At 51.4% G+C, this 13,650-nt stretch overlaps 1 protein-coding gene across 1 annotated transcript in view; it reads left to right on the top strand.

The window, feature by feature from the left end:
- LOC123755364 (monocyte to macrophage differentiation factor 2) overlaps positions 1-11,573 on the top strand; it is a 90,049-nt gene extending 78,476 nt beyond the window's left edge. The window contains exon 6 of the mRNA XM_069327836.1: positions 11,164-11,573. Coding sequence (XP_069183937.1) covers positions 11,164-11,418 — 255 coding nt within the window. The 3' untranslated portion in view covers positions 11,419-11,573. The remainder of the gene's footprint in view (positions 1-11,163) is intronic.
- Positions 11,574-13,650: the final 2,077 nt, after the last annotated feature.

Genomic DNA, 13,650 nt, shown 5'->3' with positions numbered 1-13,650 from the left:
ATGTCGATCTAAAATAAAACCAAAACTGAGTAAAGTTGCTCTGGAAATATAGGTAATGCAATTCAATTTTGTATCATGATTAGAGAGAGATGATGGAAACAAGAGAAGCTGTAATTTTCTCAATATTAACAAACCATGTACAAGTACCTAAGTGCACAAGTACAGTGGTAATTCGAATAACGATCGCCTCAAATGGCGAACATTTTGGGTAACGACCGGCCCGATCGCCGACAATTCGTCTCGTATGGCGACCGCTCATTTGAATAACGACGATATCACATGGTGGGGTCGCGCTGCTTCTTGCACATTCTTGGATGCCTCTGATGATGCAAATAAATGATGTTGTTTTTGTTTAAAGATGCTAATGATGCTGGGATATAAAGGGGTGACTGCTGAGATGTTGCAAAAAATCATTGACATTTTGTAGAAAAAAGAAATGAAAGTTTTTTGAAATACAACAAATGTCCAAAAGGTTTGTTCGGTGTTCGGCAGGTAGGCTGCTCCACGTTTCTTAATTAAAATAAAAAACAAAAAATAAAAAAAACCAGTTGAAACAATTTGATAAACGGACAAATGCCATAAAGGTTCGTTCAGTGTTTGTCGGGTAGGCTGCTCCATTATTGAGATGTTAATGAAAAATACAAAACAAATGGAACACATTTGAAACAAAGAAAGATTGCTCTAATGGAGCAGCCTACCCGACAAACACTGAACGAACCTTTATGGCATTTATCCGTTTTTCAAATTGTTTCAACCGTTTTTTCTGGGGGAAGCCCCATTGGCTCCCCAGAGCTATCCAGGCTGAATGGATATGTATAACTTTCTGGCATCAGTCAATGTTTGGAGTTCTTGCCTACCTGGGACCATGAGCCAGAACCTGGCTCCCCCCCTCTAGAGAGGCATGAGGAGCAATGGCCTATAGAGACCCCCCCTTATGATTGGGAGCATTCTATGTCTGCCATCGACCGGGATAGGCACCCCAAAACAAACCCCTATTCTGATAAACTATTGCAACCGAAGACCAAACAAGTGGACAGAACTCCCCAAACAAAAATTAGCAAACAAGCATGACGTCATCATGTCGCCATGCCGCTGTCTGCGCAACCCCTCTCCCCTCTCCTGGAGGGGGAAAGGGGGAGCCCCAGACCCCACCACCGGCGACGCAACCGTTAGTTCTTAGGCTGATGGGATCTGGTGCAGTCGTGCCTCTGGCTCCAGTTTTCAGTTGCAGTTCTGTGCCTTATGGTGTGAGCTGTCCCTTCCGGTGTTGCATGGGCCAGGAGTGATATTCCACGGTACTCGGGCTGCATGCGCCTAGGGTCACCTTCCTTAGGTGCCCTGTAAGTACTACCCTTGGGCCTTAGAGCCACCTTCCCTGGGTCACCTTGGGGTCTACCTCCGCTGTGCCGTTTATTGTTCGGTACTTGGCCGCCCTTGGGGTCAGCTGGGGTTTTTTCTTGCCCGTGTTTGTCTCTGGGTAGGGGATAGTTTTTGTCATTGGCAGGGGCACGGGGTACTGCACAGCTAGTTTTCACTATTAACAGCGGCCGTTCTGTTCCGCTCGGGTACGTTGTCCTCTTGCGTGTTTTTCTTTTGTTTTTTGTTTTCTGCCTGGTGGTGGGGGGTCTGCTTGTTGGTCCCCCATCGCTGTTCTTGGGGTATATCAATATCTTTATATCTCCACCTTGTGTTGGTGGCCCTCCCCGCTTCGCCCCTGTGAGTGTACATGTCCCGAGCGTTCAGCTATCGAAGTTTGTTTGGTAGTCTTGGGTGCCAGTTCGAAGTACCCTACCTGGGCTTCCCTTAGTATGTAACCAAGGCTAAGGGCCCTGGAAAACCCCACGGGGGCTACGTGGTCATGTGGGACATCCTACAAGGGATGTGACCCCTGAGTCCCCCCTTGCTTCCTGCGAGTTTGAAGGTTGCTCTGTCCCCTTGTCTCAGGGGGACACTCACTGGTTTTGCCTCCGCCATGCTGCCTGTTGGGTCGGTGACTGTTTTGACCCGGAGTCGTGCGATGTGTATTGTCTGTATGTGCTCCAATTCACCCAGGCTACTGTGCCTAATATGCGGGTGAGGGCAGCTGAGGCGTTGCATGCTCGCTTTAGGTTGCTGCAACGCGCTAGGTTAGTTGCTGCCCCGGATGCTCCGAGACTGCCTCGTTTTGGTTATAGGGACCCAGACTTAGGGGTGGGAGTCGCTTCGGCTCTGATTCCATCCGCCCCTCCAAGTCCTACCCCTTCTGTTGCCCATTCAGTCCATCCCCCCCCCCCCCCTTGCTGCCGGCTCCAAAACCCTCAAACGTTTCGGAGCCGGCAGCAAAGTTTAAACCCAGCAAGGGGCTGGGTTTAGTTGGTTGTGAGTTGGTTGTCTCGGGGTGTCCCCTTCTGGGGCGGTGGCGGAGGCATTCGAACCTGGTCCTTCTGCCGGAGCTTCTGGGTCTGGCCAGTGGACCCCCTTTGTTCCAGCTTTTTCAGCTGCTCCCACCTTTTCTTTGGGGGTGGGGGCTCAGGAGGATGGCTCGGCCCTGGGTCCTCAGGGTGAGGTTTCCGAGGTTGGGGAGGGGGTTGACTTGGGTCCCGTTGGACCCCGCCGGGGTTTTTCTACCCTCTGAGCGGGGCTTGGTGTTACAAGGAGAGGGGCTCTCTTTTGCTCCCTCCACGTACGAATTGGATTTGGTGTCCACCCCTCCCTGGATTCGGTTACGTGATCCCGCGGGTTCTTCAGTTCCGTCTTTCCGAAGGTTTCTGGCTTCCCGTGTTTCGTCTTCGGAGGTGCGGGAAGCCTCGGCGGCTTACCTCCTGCATGACCCAGATTATGCCTTAGTGATGGATCTGCATTCCTTCGTGTACGGATCCCCTGGTTCGTACTGGTTTCGTTTTGAAGTTCCGGAGTCGTCCTGATTGGCAGACTGTCCTCTCTTTTCATTGGAGGCTTGGCACATGTTCTGTCGGTCCCGCGCGTTTGAGTGGCGAGAGGTTTCTACGGGGTTACAGGTTTTCCTGGGGGGCTACTTCGAGCATCTTAATGCTTGTTTATTTGCCCCTGCCCGTCCGCGGGAGGTTGGTGTCATGCAGCTTCACGTGCAGGTTCCTTCCCTCTCGACTGCCTTGGTTGCGGAGGATTTGCGGACTCGTGGCCTGCTTGCTTCGGCTCTGCGTTTCTTTTCCCTCCTTGAGCTGTCCTTGGATTGGCTTGAGTTGGATGTGGGAGCACTTGGGGCTGCTGCTGGGTCTGGTGCGCTGCCCTCTGCAGTGCGGGCATCATCTGCTCTGTTGAAGCTCTTTGCACCCATCCTGCGTGATGCGGTTTCACGGTTCTATGCTTCTCGCATCGCTTGTCATCAGGCGGTGCTGGCTTCTTCCTTGGAATCTGCCTGGGCCCTGGCTCGTCGTTTGTCTTCTCCCTTTTTGTATGTTGCTGTTTGCTGAGTTTGCTGTGGTGCAGTACCTGCAGGCGGCCTCGGTTAGTTGTCGGTCTATGTCTGAGTTGTTGTTGCTCCGGGAGGCTCACTGGAGGCTTTCCCGGAAGTGTGCCAGGGCTTGGGGGTCTTTTCATCAGGGTAGGCCTCTGGTGTCGGATTCGAGGCTCGCGACACCTTCAGTTCCGCCTGTTGCCGGTCGGCTTGGGGTCCGCGCTGTTCACCGCTTGGGTTCTCGCAAGGCGCGTCGGCCCTTTCACAGTTCATCCCATTGACGGGGCGATGGAGGGGTCGGCTCGAACAGTTTGCTCATGCCTGGTCCCACAATTCGTGAGCTTTTTGGGTCATTTCGTGCGGCCTGTGGTAGCATTGGGTGGCTCCTCATCCCTCGGGAGGTTCGGGGCTGGCGGGGCAGGCCTCTTCTGCGCTCTGACGGGTCATCTCGGAGTGGGTTCGCTTGGACATGGTCGCGTCCCTCAGGTGGATTTCCCCACTTGTTTCCGGTCCCGAAACGGGACTGTGCGGACCTCTGGTTCATTCTGGACTTATCCCGTCTGAACCCGTGGGTTTTGTGCCCCTCCTTCAGGATGACTACGCTGTTCCAGGTCCGTCTTCTCTTGGAGCGGGGCGCTTGGATGGTGTCCCTAGACCTCAAGGACACGTATTGGCATGTCCCGGTTCATCCTGGGTTCAGGGACTGGCTCGGTTTTGTTGTGGGGTGCTAAGGTTACTGCTTTCGTTGTCTTCCCTTCGGGTTGAATCTGGCACCTCGCGTTTTCACACACCTTACTAGGGTTGTGGTGACCCGCCTGCATTTGCTAGGTGTTCGGGTTCTGGCCTACCTCAACGACTGGTTGGTTTGGGCTCCCAGCCGGTCCGCGTGTCTGCTCGCCAGGGATTTGATTTTTTCCGAGCTCGCCGGGTTCGGGTTCTTGGTGAACTGGAGGAACTCCCATCTGGTTCCCTCTCAGGTTCGGTCTTGGCTGGGTCTGGTTTAGGACACTCGCACTGCTTCCTTGTCTCTCCCTCCGACGACTCTGTTGCGCCTGCGGTCCCGCTTTCGCCTATTTCTGCTGTTTCTGAGGGGTTCCCGGGTCACGAGGTGGTTGCTCGAGAGTTTGTGCGGGAGCCTGAACTTTGCCATGATGGTCTACCCGTCGGGTCGGGTGAAGCTTTGTCGGCTGTTCTGGTTCCTTCGGGGACGGCCCTTCCGCCTCTCTCGCGATTGCTGGGTTCGGCCTCCGGGGGCCTTGCTGTGTTCGGCCTCCGCTGCTGTGTCACCGGCTTCCTCTTCAGGTTTTTCAAGGCTCAGTGACTTGGTGCCTACCCAAACCCTCGCCTAATGTGTTCACAGACACGTCGTCTCTTGGCTGGGGTTTTGTGACAAGTACTCACCAAACCGGCCAAGGACAGTGGGGTCTGTCCTTCCGTCGGGCCCACAGCACGGTGCGGGAGTTTGCGACGGTGTTTGTGTTGCTTCAGAGAATTCGGGTCGCTTGTGGATCGACTATCAGGCTCCATTTGGACTGCTCCTCGGTGGTTCATTGCATGAACCGAGGGGGTTCGATGCAGTCCTTGGCTCTTTGGGGCTGGTTGCTTCGGGTGACTTGTCTGCTGAGTTCTCGGGGTTTGACTCTCCTGGCCGTTCACATTTGGGGGGTGTCCAACGTCCTGGCAGACGGCCTTTTTCGGTTCATTCCCCAGTCCTCGGAATGGACGGTCGACGCCGACTCGTTCAGTTGGCTCTGCCGGACGTATGGGCTCCCGAAGGTGGACCTCTTCGCATCGGCGTGGTCAAGGCGTCTCCCAGTATATGTGGCACCCTTCCCCCGACTGCGAGGCCATAGAGTTCAATGCTTTTTGGTGGAACTGGTCAAGGTGGGGTTACCTGTACCTCTTCCCCCCCAGTTCCGCTGTTACTCCAGGTCCTATCTCGCTTGGAGACGTACCAGGAGAAAAATAGTTCTCTTGGCTTCTTGGTGGCCGGCCCAGCCTTGGTTTCAGGCTGCTCGGTGTTCGAACCAAGGGGTTTTCCTGCGGCTCCGCCTCCTTCAGATAATCGGTCTGGTCCGTTGCGTAGCTGGTTCGATTTTCTCCTCGAGCCTTAGTGTCTGAATTTTTGGCAAGGGTCTATCACCATCTGTATGATGATCAGGTGGCTTTATTAATGGTGTCCCACCTGCGTGCTTCGTCTCGGCGGCAGTATGAAGTTTCCTCGCGGTCCTTCCATTTCTTTTTGTCTCTTCTTAGGTGTACTTTGCTTTCTGTTCAGGTGGTCTTGTCCTTTCTCTCGGGGCAATTTCAGGACCGTCATCTTATGCCGAATACTGTCGCCTCGTATTGTGCGGTGCTGGTGGAGCCACTGCAGCTTGCTTTCAGTACTAATGTTACTTCTGCTCTGTCTTGGGCATTGTTTCAGCTCCGGCCTGCTCATGCACTGCCTTAGCCGTCCTGGTCGTTGGACAGGGTGCTCTCATATCTCTCTTCCCCTCAATTTGTACTAGCCCCTTCGGTTCAGGATTCTCTCTCCAAGGCTCTTGTCCTGTTGGCATTGGCCTCTGGGAGTTGGGTTGGGGAGTTTCATGCTCTGCTCCAGCACAAGGTTTCTGCTTTTTTGGCTCTGGTGATAAGCTTGTTCCTTTGCAGCCGTCTTCTTCTCTGGTGAAGAAGGAAATGGCTGCTATCTGGAGGGGTCCTTGGGTTGTTGATGCTTGGTTGGTCAGGCTGGGGGTGCATCATGTGTGGTGTCCAGTTGCAGCTCTCTGCCGTTATTTACACACCACGGCTTCTGTGTCCGGGAATGCCCTTTGGGTTGATCTAGTTTCCCTTCTTCCCTGTTCCAGGGTTCGGGTTTCCCAGGTCGTCCGCAGGGTGTTTCCGGTCCTGAAACGGGACTGCGCAAACCTCAGGTTCATTTTGGACTTGTCCCATCTGAACCCGTGGGTTTATTGCCCCTACTTTCGGATGACTACTCTATCCCAGGTCCATCTTCTGTTGGAGCCGGATGTTTGGATGGTGTCCCTGGACCTCAAGGATGCATATTGGCATGTCCTAATTTATCCGAGGTTCAGGGATTGGCTTGGTTTTGTTGTGGGGCGCCAGAGTTACTATTGTCATTGCCTTCATTCAGTTTGAATCTGGCTCCTCGCATTTTCACATGCCTTACTCGGGTCGTGGTGGCCCGCTTACATCTGTCAGGTGTTCGGGTTCTGGCCTACCTCGACAACTGACTGGTGTAGGCTCGCAGCCAGTCCATGTATCTGCTCGCCAGGGATTTGGTTCTTAACCAGCTCGCCGGGTTCGGGTTCTTGGTGAACTGACGGAAGTCCCATCTGGTTCCCTCTCAGGTTCGGTCTTGGTTGGGTCTTGTGTAGGACACTTGGACCACTTCCTTGTCTCTCCCTCTAGCGGCTCTGGTTTTGCTGCGTTCCCGCCTTCATCTGATTTTGAGGGGCTCCTGGGTCATGCAGTGGATGCTCGAGGGTTTGTGTGGGAGCCTGAACTTTGCCATGATGGCCGTCCCCGCCGGGTCGGGTGTGGCTTCATTGGCTGTTCTGGTTCCTTCTGGGACGTCCCTTCTGCCTCTCTCGCGACCATTGGGTTCGACCTCCGGGGGCTTTGCGTCTGTTGCTGTGTCGCCGGCTTTCCCTTTGGGTTTTCAAGGTTCAGTGCTGTGGCGCCTACCCCGAGCCCTTGCCCAATGTTTTTACGGACACATCGTCTCTTGGCTGGGGCTTTGTGAGCAGTGCTCACCAGGACGGCCTGGGATGGTGGGGTCCGTCTTTCCGCCGGGCTCACAGCACGGTGCGGGAGTTCGCGATTGTGTGGATGTAGCTTCAGAGGATTCGGGTCCCTCACGGATTGACGATGCGCCTCTATTCAGACTGTTCCCGGGTGGTTCATTGCTTGAACCACAGGGGTTTCACGTGGTCCTTGGCTCTTTGGGGCTGGTCGCTTCGGGTGACTCGTCTACTGAGTTCTCATGGTTTGGCTTTCCTGGCGGTTCATGTCCAATGTCCTGGCAGACAGCCTGTCCTGGTTCATTCCCCTTTTTATGGAATGGATGGTCAATGCCAACTTGTTCAGTTGGCTCTACCGATGTTCGGGCCTCCAGAAGTGGATCTCTTCGCGTCGGCGTGGTCGAGGTGTCTATTGGTATACGTGGCGTCCTTTCCCGACTGCGAGGCTGTCGGGGTCGACACCTTCAAACAGGACTGGGTGAGGTGCAGTTACCTGTACCTCGTTCCCCCAGTTCAGTTGTTGCTCCAGGTCCTGGCTCACTTAGAGACTTACCAGGGGATACCAGCCATCGTTTCAGGTGCTGCTTGCTCTGTGTCCAAACCTGAAGGTCTTCCCGCGGCTCCTCCTCTTTCAGCAGATCGGTTCAGCCCAGTACGAGGCTGATTCGTTCTTCTCCTCGAGTCTTCACGTTTGGAGTTTCTGACTCGCATCCATCATCATTTGTATGGAGCACAGGTGGCATCATTATTGGTCTCCCACCTGCATGCTTTGTCTCAGCGGCAGTATGAAGTTTCGTGGCGGTCCTTCCGGTTTTTCCTATCACTGCATAGGTGTACTTTGGTTTCTGGTAGGGTTGTTTTGTCCTTCCTTTCATTGGTTGTTCCAGGACCGTCGTCTTATTCTGAATACTGTCGCCTCGTAACGTGCAGTGCTAGGGGAGCCGCTGCAGCTTGCGTTCAATATTGATATTGCTTCTGCTCCGTTCCGCAAGCTGTCTTGTACGTTGTTTCACCTCCAGCCTACTCATGCGCCTCCTGAGCCATCCTGGTCGGTGGACCAGGTGCTCTCTTTTCTCTCTTCTCCTCGGTTTGTGGTGGCCCATTCTTTTCAGAATTGTTTTTCTAAGGCTCTTTTTATTTTCCTGTTGGCATTGGCCTCTTGGGGGGTCATGTCAGGGAACTTCGTGCTCTTCTCCGGCACAGTGGTTTCTGCTCTTTTGGTCCTGGTGGTAGGTTTGTTCGTTTGCAGCCATCTCCTCCTTTTCTGGCGAAGAATGAGTCTGCTGCTTTCTGGAGAGGTCCATGGGTTCTTGATGCTTGGTTGGTTAGGCCAGGGGAGCATCATGTGTTGTGTCCGGTTGTGGCTCTCCATCGTTACTTGCTCGCAACGGCTTTGGTGGCCGGGGACGCGCTTTGGGTTGACCCGGTTACCCTCCTTACCTGTTCCCGAGCGCGTGTCTTCCAGGTCGTTCACAGGGTTATCATGTCTAGCCAGCCTACTGTTTATCTTCATGCCCACGATGTTCGTAAATTTGCTGCCTTGGCTGCCATTTTCGGCAACTTGTCTTGGGTTAACATTCAGGTGCGGATTTTTGGAGGTCGAACAGGGTCCTGGCCGCTTGCTACAGTGTCATTGTTCCTGGACCTCGTAGGGCCTGCATTTCACTGGGTCGGCAGTTGCAGCCAGTTGTCTCGGCTTCAAGTTGAGCAGCGAGGACCGACCGCCTCCCGGGTAAGTTCCTGTTTTCCGTTATCTTTGGGTAGTTAGCTCCGGGGAGCCGACGAGGATCCCCCTCAGAAAACCAGCGTTGAATGTAATGAAACGCCATTTTCTGGGTGAGACCCTGAGGCTCCCTGGCACCCTTCCTCCCTCCAGTCGGCGGTGTTTTTGCGTTTTTTGACATCGAGCCTCAGAATTGTAGGCTGGATTGCTGGCACGATGGTCTGGGGCTCCCCCTTCCCCTCCCTGGGAGGGAGGGGGGTTGCGTAGACATCAGTGCGGCAAGGTGATGACGTCATCCTAGTTTGCTAATTTTCATTTGGGGTAGTTCTGTCCACTCGTTCAGCTTTCGGTAGCAATATTTTTGCCTGAATAGGTGTTTGTTTTCGGGTGCCTACCTTTCTGGGTGCCACACCCGGTCGATGGCAGACAGAGTGCTCCCAACCACACGGGGGTTTCTATAGGCCATTGCTGTTCATGCCTCACTGAGGGGGGCCAGGTTCTGGCTTGTGGTCACTGGTAGGTAAGAACTCCATGAACATTGATACCAGAAAGCTAATATACCCATGGATCAGATCCTTTCTTTTTGTCTGAACGATATAGCCTGTATTTTCGAGGTTATGCAGCATGTGTTGCGGTTCAGGCCAGCATTCCTTGGAGGAGTACTGTATGTGGTACTGCCACCAGGGTTTAGAAGGAATTTAAGATTATCAGATATTTTTTGAGGGATTGAATGTTCACCAGTAACTCCCTAGTCCTATTATAGCCCTACAGAGACAACAGAAAAGTTCCTTGTTACACCAGTATCAACATATTGTCCTACCTAACATCATAATCCTGTCCTATTGACATAGTGGATCTACCTTAGAAACAACTGAATAATTCTGCTCAAAGGGGGATGATGAGGAAATGGAGAGAGAGAGAGAGAGAGAGAGAGAGAGAGAGAGAGAATGAGAGAGAGAATGAGAGAGAATGAGAGAGAGAATGAGAGAGAATGAGAGAGAGAGAGAGAGAGAATGAGAGAGAATGAGAGAGAGAGAGAGAGAGAATGAGAGAGAGAATGAGAGAGAGAATGAGAGAGAGAGAGAGAGAGAGAGAGAGAGAGAGAGAGAGAGAGAGAGAGAGAGAGAGAGAGGAGAGAGAGAGAGAGAGAGAGAGAGAGAGAGAGAGAATGAGAGAGAGAATGAGAGAGAGAATGAGAGAGAGAATGAGAGAGAGAATGAGAGAGAGAATGAGAGAGAGAATGAGAGAGAATGAGAGAGAGAGAGAGAGAATGAGAGAGAGAGAGAGAGAGAGAGAGAGAGAGAGAGAGAGAGAGAGAGAGAGAGAGAGAGAGAGAGAGAGAGAGAGAATGAGAGAGAGAGAGAGAGAATGAGAGAGAGAGAGAGAGAGAATGAGAGAGAGAGAGAATGAGAGAGAGAGAGAGAGAGAATGAGAGAGAGAATGAGAGAGAGAGAGAGAGAGAGAGAGAATGAGAGAGAGAGAGAGAGAGAGAATGAGAGAGAGAATGAGAGAATGAGAGAATGAGAGAGAGAGAGAGAGAGAGAGAGAGAGAGAGAGAGAGAGAGAGAGAGAGAGAGAGAGAGAGAGAGAGAGAGAGAGAGAGAGAGAGAGAGAGAGAATGAGAGAGAGAGAGAGAGAGAGAGAGAGAGAGAGAGAGAGAGAGAGAGAGAATGAGAGAGAGAGAGAGAGAGAGAGAATGAGAGAGAGAGAGAGAGAATGAGAGAGAGAGAGAGAGAGAGAGAGAGAGAGAGAGAGAGAGAGAGAGAGAGAGAGAGAGAGAGAGAGAGAGAATGAGAGAGAGAGAGGGCATGAGAGAGAATGAGAGAGAGAGAGGGCATGAGAGAGAATGAGAGAGAGAGAGGGCATGAGAGAGAATGAGAGAGAGAGAGAGAGAATGAGAGAGAATGAGAGAGAGGGCATGAGAGAGAGAGAGAGAGAGAGAGAGAGAGAGAGAGAGAGAGAGAGAGAGAGAGAGAGAGAGAGAGAGAGAGAGAGAGGGCATGAGAGAGAGAGAGAGAGAGAGAGAGAGAGAGAGAGAGAGAGAGAGAGAGAGAGAGAGAGAGAGAGAGGGCATGAGAGAGAGGGCATGAGAGAGAGAGAGAGAGAGAGCATAAGAGAGAGAGAGCATAAGAGAGAGAGAGAGAGAGCATGAGTGAGAACTTTCTCTTGTTCACATTTTCTCCCCCCCCCCCCCCCCCCCCCTTTTTTTCAAATTCTTAACCCTGGCCCCTTTCCCCCTTCTGCATTCTAAGTCTAACTGAAGACATGATGTATTTCAGGATGATCACTCAGGACTGGATGAACTAAAATTGGGTGGTGCCATATATGTCCTTGGTGTTATCTTCTTCAAATTGGATGGAAGAATTCCCCTTGCACATGCAATCTGGCATTTATTTGTGGTCCTCGCCGCATTTATCCATTACTACGCTGTTCTCACATACCTCATCCTTGCACCGGAAACTAGTGCAGCCATGCATGACACTCGCTCCCTTGAGGAGTGCGATGTCTCACTGGCCGAGTGTTCCACAGAGTAGGTGCTGTTATTGGATGGGAAAAGTCATGTGAATTAATTCATATTTCATGGCCAAGATATAAGTATTGATTCTCAGGTGATGATTATATATTTTTTTTTACACAGTGAATGTTAACTATGCATATGCTGTATGTCAAAAATCTATGAGAACATTAGGTAAATTACATTTTCATCAAATTTGTTGAAAGTATTTTTTATATTTTTTTTTTATAATAAATCGGTTATTAGGGAGAAAATGCTGAAGCTTGGTTTCCCTAAGGCTGGTTTTTCACAGTTAACAAGGATGATAGTTCAAGGTTATATCTTGATAAAGGTCTCTTAATTACTACATTAGTAAATGAGATTTTTCATGGCATTTATTAAAAGTAGGAGCAAATTACGAGAAATGCTATAATGACTTCTTATTTGACCACATTAGTAGGAAATGAGTTTAGTGTCAAATAAAGCCACTTAAAGTGATTACATTATCAAACTCATATCCACTTACTAATAATAGGAGAGAAATATGTTTTATTTAATTATTATTAATGTATAAAAAGGAATGTAAAATTTAGTGATTAAAATCATTCATTGCATTCTGCTTGGGGTAAAATCACCAGTGCTGGTTGCTGGCCACTCCCAGCAAAATAAAACTACATCCCATAAAATTTAAAAAAATATTAAGGTGAAAAATTTCATTTTCTGGGGGGGGGGGTGCCCTTCGGCTCCCCGGAGCTATCCAGGCTGATATGTATATCCCTAAACTTTTGTATCACTCAGTGTGAATGGAGTTCTAGACCTACTGGGGACCATGGCCAGAACCTGGCCCCCTCAGAGAGGCACAAGGAACAATGGCCTATAGAAATGCACATGGGATTTGGAGCATTCTATGTCTGCTATTGACCGGGACAGGCACCCAGAAAGGTAAGCGCCTCAAAACAAACCCCCTTATTCTGGTTAAAATTACTAAAATAGACCAACTAGTGGACAGAACTCTCCAAATGAAAATGAGCAAACAAGTATGATGTCATACAAGCCGCGCTGCATGTCTGCGCAGCTCCCCCCTCCCCGGGAGGAAAAAAGGGGGAGCCCCAGACCCCCCACACCGGCAATCCACCCACCACTTCTTCGGCTGATGTGATTGTGGCATGGTCATGTGGCTCTAGCTCCAGACTCTTTGTGTTGTGCTGTACCTTGGACCTAGTACTGCTCTTACGGTGGCGTGCAAGCTGGGAGTAATATTCACAGGTACTCGGGCTGCATGTGCTAAGGGGTTACCTTTTCCGAGTGCCCTGTAAGTACTGCCCTTGGGGCTTGAGGTTATCTTCCACAAGTCACCTTGGGGTCTACCTCTGTTGGTCTTTTGCTGCTTGGCAATTGACCACCTCGAGTGTTTTGGGGGGTTTCCGCCCTTGTTTATCTTGGGGTAAGTGGTAGTCTTTACCCTGGTAGGGATGTGGAGTACTCCGCAGCTAGTTCTCACTTATAACAGCACCGGCCCTGTTCCTCCTGGGTACATTGTCCTCTTGCGAGGTTTTTCTTTTACTTTTTCTTTTTACCTGGTGGGGGAGGAAGTCTGCCTTGGTGTCTCTTTCCCCAGTTATATTAGGGTTTGTCCTGTTTTCGGTGGTATCCCCTGCTTCGCCCTTGTGAGTGGATATGTCCTGAGGGTTCTGCATTAGCAGTTTGTTTGGAAGCATTGGGCGCTGGTTAGCAGTACCCTGCCTAGGCTTACCCTTAGCGATATCAGTCTATGGGCCCTTGGAAACCCTGCAGGGGCACACGGGGTCTGATGGATGCGACCCTTGGGTCCCCTCTCGCCTTCTGCGAGTTTGACGGATGCTCTGTCCCCTTGTCTCAGGGTGACGCTCATAGTTTTTGCCTCCGTCATGCTACCTGTTGGGTCGGTGACACCTTCGACCCAGAGTCCTGCGAGCATTGTTGCTTGTTTATGACTCAATTCACCCAATCTACTGATGACCTTATTCGGGTGCAGGTGGCTCACGAGCTGCAGGGTAGGTTTAGGTTGCTGCAACGTGCTAGGTTGGTTGCTTCCCCGGATGCCCCGAGGCTGCCCCGCTTTGCTCATAGGGACCCGGACTTAGGGGGTGTTGGTTGCGTCGGCCTTGGTTCAGTCTGTGCCCCCGACTCATTTATTGACTCAGCCAGTGCTATCTGGACATTCATTTATTGACTCAGTCAATGCTATCTGGACTAGCTACCGGTGCTTGGACTATATTTAAGGTCTTTTCTT

The sequence above is a fragment of the Procambarus clarkii genome, chromosome 20 (genome assembly GCF_040958095.1).
Source record: "Procambarus clarkii isolate CNS0578487 chromosome 20, FALCON_Pclarkii_2.0, whole genome shotgun sequence".
Classification (NCBI taxonomy): domain Eukaryota; kingdom Metazoa; phylum Arthropoda; class Malacostraca; order Decapoda; family Cambaridae; genus Procambarus; species Procambarus clarkii.
The sequence above is the reverse complement of the archived record's forward strand: the minus strand, read 5'-3'. Positions and strand labels throughout refer to the sequence as shown.